At 36.7% G+C, this 10,173-nt stretch overlaps 1 protein-coding gene across 1 annotated transcript in view; it reads right to left on the reverse strand.

The window, feature by feature from the left end:
• Positions 1–1,098: 1,098 nt before the first annotated feature.
• The window catches only part of XIRP2 (xin actin binding repeat containing 2), a 75,815-nt gene continuing 66,740 nt past the window's right edge, over positions 1,099–10,173 (reverse strand). The window contains exons 8-9 of the mRNA XM_029934448.1: positions 8,164–8,297; positions 1,099–1,184 (exon numbers count right to left, since the gene is read on the reverse strand). Coding sequence (XP_029790308.1) covers positions 8,203–8,297 — 95 coding nt within the window. The 3' untranslated portion in view covers positions 1,099–1,184; positions 8,164–8,202. The remainder of the gene's footprint in view (positions 1,185–8,163; positions 8,298–10,173) is intronic.

The raw sequence follows: 10,173 nt of genomic DNA on the forward strand, positions 1-10,173 counted from the left end.
TTTTGTTATTTGCGTGGTTTCCTTTGATGTTTAAGATATTTGTATCAGAAGAGGCTAAGGAGCTTTCCTCCTTTCCTATTAACCTGCCACTGAGTCCCGGTTTGGGGGCAGGCTTCCCAGGACTGCCAGCAGTAGCTCTGTCAGCCTGTTTACCGAGAGTCATGGCTAGGATACTCCTGGAGTATGCCTTCTCAGATTCAAATATACCAAGTAACTCTGAGATTCTAGATACGTTTTCTAAATTTTCAATTTGAAATTCACTTTCAGTGCAGTTTGTTTCCCTTGACAGTGGTAATAGATTAGGAAATTCTAAAATAGATGTCTTCTGCCTGCAATTATTCAGACATGAGACTGCTACATAATTGTTATTATTATTCTTATTCAAATTCTCTTTACAATTTTCTGGCACCACCTCATCATCAGTGTTAGCAACCTGTAAAACGTCTCCACCATCGGGTTCATTAGTTTCTTCATTTTTCTCCTTCTGAGCACTCTGCACAACCACATTATTGTTGTCATTAAGATCCATTTCACTTTTCATTTTATTCTTTATATCTTCAGCCTCATTCAGCTTATCTTGCACATTCTTATTTCCTTCCTTCTCATCTTTTCTTGCTTCGTACATTTCCATGTCTTTGATTCCTGTAACATTCTCTTTTTGACACATATGGATGGACTGCAGATATGGCTGCAGAAAAGAAATGTTATCTTGCTCCTGCCCTTTATTTTCCAGAGTCTTAATGGGTTTTATTAGTGATTCACTTTTAAATTCAGAGGATGTAGGGACTGTCATTTCCGGTGGCCATTTAGGTTTACTCATTTTGAGCTCTTCCTCAAGGGGGATGGTTTTCTTAGGCATCTCCCTAGAAGGGGGCCAAATGATTTTTAATTTTTTCCTCTCCCTGAATTTTCTCAAATCATCTCTTTGTCCTCTACTGTTGCCATCACCTAAATGTTTATTAAGATCTCCAAGTAAGGCAGTGTTTTCCACACTACTTTTACACATATTTGTGTCTTCATTGGGAATAAAAACATCCACTGAGCTGCTTTGATTTTTGCAATTCCATCGATCTTTATGCTGTTTGTGTCCAAAACCTTCATCATAATTTCCTTTAGATTTGAAAAGCTGGTTAAAATGAGGTTTACAATATATTTGTCCATGAAGTGATGCATAATTTCCCAAACTGCCGAAAAGAAAAAAAATAATGTTTAACATTCTATGTGCTGTAAACTCATTGGGAATTAGGAAATTAATTATTTCAAGAATGAGTCAGAGATTCAGTGCAATTAACTTACTGGCAATAGGAATGTGCTTATTAAGTGAACATTCTTGTTAGATAATAGTTACTGCTAATATTCAACATGATACATGTCTTACAGTATTTAGAATTTCATGTTGTATGTCAAGTATTGGTGTAATAGGTATTATAGTGTAATACATATATAGTTATAGATGATGTAAAATGATAAGACTAAACCTTTGCTAACTAGGTGATTTATGGGGGGGGGCACAATTTTCAGTAAATCCTGAAGAGTGTGCACACACAAATTAACCATTTAAATTTTCTTGTTAACTAGATTTTGAATATATTGGAAAGGTTGCTTATGTAATTGTTTATGTGGCTTCTCTGGGGAGATCAACAAATAGAATACTTGTTAAAGCCAATTTTAGTCAAAGACATCATTTGTTAAATATCTCTGAATCTCTACATAAAAAGAGATACACCAAATAGATAGTAAAACTTAAAGCCCATGGATAAAATTTATAATAAAACTAAGTGATGAGTGCTCGGGTGGCTCCGTCAGTAAAATGTCTGACTCTTGATATTGGCTAAGGTTGTGATCTCATGGTTTGAGATCAAGCTCCACATTGGGGTCTGCACCAAGCAGATAGATTATGTGGGATCTTCTCTCTCTACCTTTCCCTCTGCTCCTTCCCCACTTCTACTTTCTCTCAAAATAAACATGCAAGTAAACATTAAAAAAAAGGACCCTAAGTGACAAAGTATCCCCACCAAACCCCAAATATAAGGAGGTAAAAACAAACCAACAACTTTAAGACTAGCCTGAGAGTCCCAGCCGCATGAGTGACAGCAGAGGAAGCAAGGAAGGTGTCTGAAAGACTGGAAAATATAAGACCACAAAATAGCCAGTGTTTTCTGGAAAGTATCACATTCCCATTAGAGCACAGCAGCTGAAGCTGGGAGGGGTTTTACCTTCTTCATTGGCCAGTGAGTAGAAGGGACCTAGTAGGGAAGTCTGAAGAGACTAAAGAAGTTAAAACTCTCAAAATTGACCAACTGAGACCCCCTTTTGGAATAAGACTTTACACCGATAACAAAAACAGGGGAGTGGAATCAAAGTGTAATTGGATAATGATGACAGAAATGAAAAGAGAAGGTCCTGACTAACAGGGGGGAGAGGTATCAAAATAGGAAATCCCAGAATTGAAGCCACTGTAGTTTTGGGGACAGTATATGAAAACCGGAAGAGGTAGTTCTGTGACATTGGGAAAACCATCCTGAATATTGCCTCCTTCTAAGATTCAGGAAAGCTAATGCCATACAAAAATAAGCCACAGAAAAATATTAAGGTCAAATATCATATAAAGTTATTATAAGAAGTGAAAAAGAGTAAGGAGCATTTTTAATATCACTACAGACAATGAAAACATGCTAGAAAAACATGTTCTCAACATCAAAATTTAAAAAATGGGCTAAAAGACATTAAAACAATAAAAAGGCTTGAAAGTACAACATGAATTATAATTAGAAACATGTCATAAGTGAGATATTAGAAATCTGGGGAAAAACATAAAATAAAAGAAAAAATGTCAGTATTAAAAACTACACTAAAAGACTTTAAGAGCATATAAACACAATACAAAATATTTTATGAAGAGAAACAGAAGAATAAAAGGATGAAAATTTACAATCAGAAATGAAAAAAAGAGGATCTGAGAGAAAGATAAACAATAAAGACAGGCAGAAAATATCCATGTATGTATAACAGAAGTTCCTGAAGAAGAAAATAAAGCAATGTAATAGGTTACTTGCTAAAAAAGCTATAGTTTAAGGAAACTTTCCTCATATAAAAAGGTATGAAATTATGTATTAAAAGAGACCCACTAGGTAACTGACACTATTTGATCCAGAATGACCAACATCTAGATCTATTCTAGTAAAATCACTGGACTTTAAATAAAAAGAAAAAAATCCTTTGTGTTTATCTAAGAAGAAAAAAACATATGATTTATAAGAAAAAATTAAATTACTACCACCATCAGGCTCTGTGCTGACAGCTCAGAGCCTGGAGCCTGCTTAGGATTCTGTGTGTGTCTCTCTCTTCCCCTCATCCACTCACACTCTGTCTCTCTCTCTCTCCTTCAAAAAATAAATAAACATTAAAAATTTTTTAAATAGAATGTGGATAAATGGGGAGCAAATACCTTTTTTTTTAAGTTTTCATAATCAAATTAAGGGTGCTGATAGTTTCGCTATTCCAAAACTAATGTTCAAATGAACATGAGATACTCTCTTTTTTTAATGTTGTATCTATTTTTGAGGGAGAAAGAAAGTGAGAGAGAGAGAGAGGGGGGCGGCGGGAAGGAAGGGCTGAGAGAAAGGGGACAAAGGATCCCAAGTGGGCTCTGCACTGACAGCAGTGAGCCTGATGCCAGGCTTGAACTCTTAAATGGTGAGATCATGACCTGAGATGAAATCAGGAGTTGGCTGCTTAATCAAGTGAGCCACACAGGTGCCCCTGAATATGGGATATTCCAATTCTTTCATCTCCTTTGTCTTTGAGAACCAGAAGTCTTGAAGGAAAAGTGAGAAGACAGACATGGAATAGAAAAGAGGCTAAGGCAAAAGCAATGCAGTTTTGAATTCAATTTAAGATATTCCTACAAATTCATGATATGTGTTTTCTTTATATATAAACATTTACTAGCTCTTAACACTAAGAAATCTTTTAAATAGTAACCAACCCAAGAGAAAGAACAATGAGATTATAATCTTAAAAATGCTGTTTCTCACAAAAAGGGAAATAACTGATTCTGGGTCTGGAGGAAGTAAATGTACCAAATGAGAATGGACCAGATAATGAGGAAACTATTAAAGAATACTTAGGTCTTGCCAAAAGGACTGAAAAGACAACCTGAAAAGGCCAGGGATAGAAGAATTTGAACATCAGTAATGCTAATAACTGCATTTGATTGAAGCCAATCAAATATATGTAAGTCTAGGAGTTTATAAAGATATTATAAATATCTTAAAATTGGATACCTCTTAGGAGATGATAAGGAACCATTTCATTACATTGTTAAATAAATAACTGATACTTTGGCAAAACAGGTAAATGAAGGGAAGAAGATATGTATTTTTCTGCCTTTCCTTAATCAATTGCAACATCAAGTAACCAAAGAGTAGATGAGAGGAAGTATCACCTGTAAATGTATTCAAATTAATAATGAAAAAGAAAGGACAAAAAGAGAATATCAACATTTTATAGACATCAATTAATGGATATAGGTATTAAAATTCCAACATCTGCCAATATCACAAAACCAGACACAAGCAGACACTATGTGCTTACTATATTCTTGCCAACACTCCCTACGTTCTTGCAAAAGGTATCAAATCTTAGTTTAAACCAGAATCTAGATTCAGCTGACAGTTTGTCAGAAACACAGGGGAGAAAGGAGTATGTGAACTACACGATAAGTGAGCAATCAGTAAATCCAGACTGTGGATAATTCTACAGGTTAGGTATCCCGGGTTCTTCACAAGTAAATTGTAAGGAATGAAAGAAATGGATAGAAAACCCTATAGATTTGAAAGGTGTAAAAGACATGTCAAAGTTTTAAAAAATGAACACAATTAAAGTATAATATCCAGGAAAGCAGATTTGGATTTAAAAAAAAACTATAAAAATGCAAGGAAGAAACTACTAAAAAGCACACTCTTTACCAAGAGAGAGAACTGGGTGTGTTTGGATGAGGCAGATAGGAGAAGTTCGGGAATTTCTGGCAATGTTTTTTTGTTGACCTTGGTACTAGCTAGAAAGCATTCACTTTATAATAATTTATTAAACCATACATTTGCTTTGTTTTTTTCTATATTTGTGGCTTTTGGCATAATGACTTTTTAAAAATATTAGTCATTGAGGGCACCTGGGTGGCTCAGTCAGTCAAGTATCTGACTTTGGCTCAGGTCATGATTTCAGGGTTTGTGAGTTTGAATCCCGTGTCAGCCTCTGTGCTGACATCTCAGAGCGTGGAGCCTGCTTTGGATTCTGTGTCTCCTTCCCTCTCTGCTCCTGTCTCTCTCAGTCTCTGTCTCTCTCAAAAATAAACATTAAAAATTTTTTTTAAATATCAGTCATTCAGTATTTTTCAGTCCTTATTAAATGTCAGGCCTTTACTAGGTATGAGAGTCAAACATTAACACATTTCCCACAGCTGGGAAACTATTACATTAGAGTGTGTTAGGAATGGGGCAACCCCGGGATGTTCTGGGGGCAGTTAGGAGGGACACCCGATCGAAACATGGGACTCGAAGCAGGCTTTTTCAAAGACAAAGTTTCAGTTGAGGTCTGAAGAATGAGTGGATATTAGCCTTGTGAAGGGCTGGAGGAGAGGCATGGGAAAACTCTTACAAGGAGTGGAAAATAACATTTGGCACCAACTAGATATGAGAGAGAAAGATATTGACTTGGAGGAATAGGAAGAATTCAGTCTTCATGCAAAGTAACAGGCAATGGGAGGAAGGGGTGTTGGGAAGGTAGCTAGCTAGAGTAAGGCTCTGAATTGCCTGTTAATTCATAGTAAGATACTAATTTTACTTTGATAGAGGTAACTGTCATATGTTTTAAACAGGGAAGTGACCTCAGATTTGCATTTTAGAAAGATAATTTTCACTACATTATGGAGCATGGCTCTGGGGCAAGTTGGTGGTGGTGATGGAGGTTAAGAGATACTGGGGGCAGGGAGGTTAACTTGCTAGAAAGACTGTTGCATTAGTACAGGTGAGAGATGACATTTGCTTGGAAGATACCTGCACTGTGGGGATGGAGAAAAATGTACAGCTCAACAGGCATTTATGGGACAGCAGTTAAAGGGCTTGGTCATTGCTCGGGCAAAGGGAATGAAGAAGAGGAAGGACTGAAAGGTAACTTCGTGTTTCGGTCATTGAATCAGTGTTAATGTCATTTATTGAGAGAGTAGCCTACAGACCAGAAGTCAAGGAAGGAAGGAATTTCAGAAGGGAGAAGATAATGGGGCATATTGAATTTGGTGTACTAGTAAAAAACATAACTGGAGATAAAAGCCAGTCATTGAGATGTAAGCATCTGATAGAGGAGAGAGCTGGGCTACTATACAGATTTCAGAGTTATTCCACATCGATGGTGATTTACATCCTGGGAGTGGATGCAATAAACTATATATATATAAAGAATATAAACAGAAGAATAAATGGCCATAACAGAATTCTAAGGAACTCTCACATTTCAGGAATGGACATAAAAGAGTCACCCACATAGGAGTCTGAGAAGGAACACCCAGAAGGTAGGAGGAAACTATTATACTCTGCTGTCATGGAAACCAAAGATAAAGAACATTGCAGTAAGGAGTGTTTGACATTGTCAATTTAAGTCAGGAAAGATATAGCCTGATTTACACTGGTTTAGCAAAATAATTACAATTTCAGCATCTCAAACTATAGCCACACCAAATGCCACATTCATCAAAATGCATTTGTAACTGTATTGATATGGCGTTTCTGTTGCACCAGACAGGAAAACAAAAACAAAAACAGTATATCTTACCTGACAGTGACAATACTCTACATTCTTATTGTTTTCTTCTTTTACTTAGATGCAATACTCAGACATAGGTACTCCAGCCCACCACCTAATTTTGTATATGAAGTTTTATTGGAACACAATTGGGCCCATTAGTTTACAGCCACTTCATTTAGTTATCAGTGGATGCTTTTGCATTCAACTGGAAAGTTGAGCTGCGACAGAAATAGTATGGCCTATAAAATTGAAAATATTTACTATCCGGCCCTTTATAGAACAAGTTTTCTGACTCCTGATCTTGAATTTAGACTTTAGGGGTGCCTGGCTGGATCAGTCTGTAGAACATACAATTCTTGATCTCAGGGTCTTGAGTTCAAGTCCCATGTGGGGCACAGAGCTTACTTAAAATAAGATTGGAGGTTCCTGGGTGGCTCAGTTGGTTAAGTGTCTGACTCTTAATTTGGTTCAAGTCATGATCCCGTGGTTTGTGAGACTGAGTCCCTACGTTGGGCCCTGTGCTGCACAGAGCCTGCTTGGGATCTCTCTCTCTCTCTCTCTCTCTCTCTGCCTCTCCCCTGTTTACACTCTATCTGTCTGAAAAATAAATAAATAAGGGGAGCCTGGGTGGCTCAGTCAGTTAAGCATCCAACTTTGGCTCAGGTCAGGATCTCAAACCCTGCACTGGGCTCTCTGTGGTCAGTATAGAAGCTATCTTTGGTTGCTCCCTTTTTCTCTTTCTCCTCCTCTGCTTGCATTCTCTCACTTTCAAAAATAAATAAACATTCAAAAAATTTTTATGGTGCACCTGGGTAGCTCAGTTGGCTAAGCGACTGACTCTTGGTTTTGGCTCAGGTCATGTTCTCACAGGTTTGTGAGTTTGAGCCCCATACCGTTCTCTGTTCTGACAATGGAGAGCCTGCTTGGTATTTTCCCTTTTTCCCCTTCTCTCTGCCTTCCCCTGCTTGTGCTCTCTCTCTTTCAAAATAAATGAATGAACTTAAAAAACATTTTAAATAAATTAATTAATACAATTTCAAATAAAATAAGATTGAAAGTAGCATCCAGACTTCAGACTAAAGTGGTAATTTAGAAATGCCTATTTGTACAGCATTTCTTGATTTTTCTATCTGTGTGATCTCCAGGTTTAGACAAAACAAACCCTTCTGGATGATTAAGAAAGCAAGATTTCAAAAGGAAAAAGGTCACAGCTGTCCTGAGAACCTGACAACATCCCTCTCTGTAGTCGTGTTAACTGATGACAGCAAGATGTAGAAAAATCTGTGTCTTCTAGAGACGTGATGTTATAAGTACACTGTAGGCTCCTCCAATCTTTGTGCCACAGACCACAGAGCATTTTACCTCAGTTTACTGTTGCAGTGGTGGCATCGGAAGCAGGATTTATGAAAACTCTGCTTGTCTGCTACTAGGCACTCCATTGGATAAACGGTCTTTTGACAAAGTGTACATATTGCCTTGTCTTGGGGCAGCAGCTTCTGAAAGTAAAAATTTACCAAAGTTTATATGATGCTATCTTCAATCACAGTGTAAAAACAAAACAAATAACAGCATGTTGACTGGCCATGCAGCTAAAGTCAAAGCTCCTAGGACAACTGTCCTAATAGTGCTTCTGTGGACACAGGCCATCCTACCATCAGGTTTGAAGTTCTAGAACAAGCAATGTCCAAAGTTTTCATATTTTAAAGCATCTTGGGGCAGAGTGTTCCAGAGTGCCTAGATATCTCTTAAAGCTGAAGATACTGTATTTGTTTAAATAATTTCCTTGATGACTTCGTGTTGACTCTGTGACACCATTGCCTAACTTGAATACCTCAAGACTCCTGAATATGTTGAGACGTTCAGGGGCATTTCTCCTCAGTCTAATGGCTTCAGATTTTAGGGCTTTGGGGATTCTCACGTTTGCCTTTTACACGTTTCCTACCTCTTCCCTGGCTCTCTCATCCCTGGGGTCACTGCTATGCTCAGGTGAACGTCAGCCCCTGCGAACCACAGGAGTTCTATCGCTAACCAGTGCTCAGATAGTGGTTCAAAAGTGACGTAGAACTTTCACCTCAGCACTGTTTTCATCCTCATCACAATCCCATGAGACCAATGAACTAAGCTTTCATATAAGTTATATATAAAGTCACATGTGCTCTGGGTTCTTTTTACAAATAAGTATGTACTTTAGAGCCTTGATGCTCAATTTGATCTACTAACAGATCTCCTTGGTTTATTTGGTTCTAGTAGAACACACATTTCTATATTTAACGCCGGGTGGGCATTTCCCCCCCCGTTTTTTGTATTTTCTATACACTTTTACTATCTTCACAGAAACTGAGCATTTGAAATTAATTAGACAGCTTTGCTTGATTATGCCAGAAGCAAGCACATTAAGAAGTCAGATTAATCTGATAAACTAGACACATATGTTGCAAATATGACAGAGGGATAATTACTGGTTTCGGCAGTTTTTATGTTTAAGCTTGCTCTTTCTTTCAATCTGTGTAAAAGAACGGTCTACATTAATGGTGCACATTACTTATGTCAAATCTTTTTATTGTAAAGCCTCATTAATTGTAAAAAGTAGAGAAATACAAAGAAATAAGTTGTTTTCTGATGTTGAAAATATGTACTAAGTCCATGTGTTTTGAATTTCCCTCCTTCTAGATATAATTAAATCTTTTAAATGTATTGTCCATGTTCATCTGTGAATGAGGCCAAGTAAACCATCATTTGGAGTTTAAGAAAAATGAAATTAAATTAGTTATAGAAAAAAATAGTGGCATTAGAGCTAACTCATCCAAATTCATAACAGTAATTAAATATACAAAAGGTCTAATTCCATATCTATATTTTTAAGCAAAGATATCAATCAATAAAAATCATGAAAGCACATATGAAGAGTATAAATTGTTTCTTGGGTTATTAACAGGCTGGATTGAATTAAACAAAACACCATTCAAGTCTGGCAGTTAAAAATATGTCAACAGTGGGCCAATAGATATGACCTCATATTGTCTTAAGCAAGTAGATAGAATATTAACTCTTAATAAAATAATAAACAATGTGCTATGTGTGTACCATTATTAATAAATATACTGTTACATATAATTATGAATACTATCACAATAACAATGATTACATCTGCTGCTTTTTCTAGAGTTTTATTTACCTTGACAAATACAGGTCTCAATCAATCTATAATGTTATTCTCACAGAGTGCAGATGAATCCTTTATTAGATGCTTTTGTGAAAAGAAAGCAGTAAAAGCAAGCATTGTAAAGAGAAGGCTATCCTCCACCAGGGAAAGCTGTTAGTTTTCGGTTTTTTCTAAGCATCCTTCTAACTGCAAGTCATGTTAGCTTTGGG

This window comes from Suricata suricatta, chromosome 3 (genome assembly GCF_006229205.1).
Source record: "Suricata suricatta isolate VVHF042 chromosome 3, meerkat_22Aug2017_6uvM2_HiC, whole genome shotgun sequence".
Lineage (NCBI taxonomy): Eukaryota > Metazoa > Chordata > Mammalia > Carnivora > Herpestidae > Suricata > Suricata suricatta.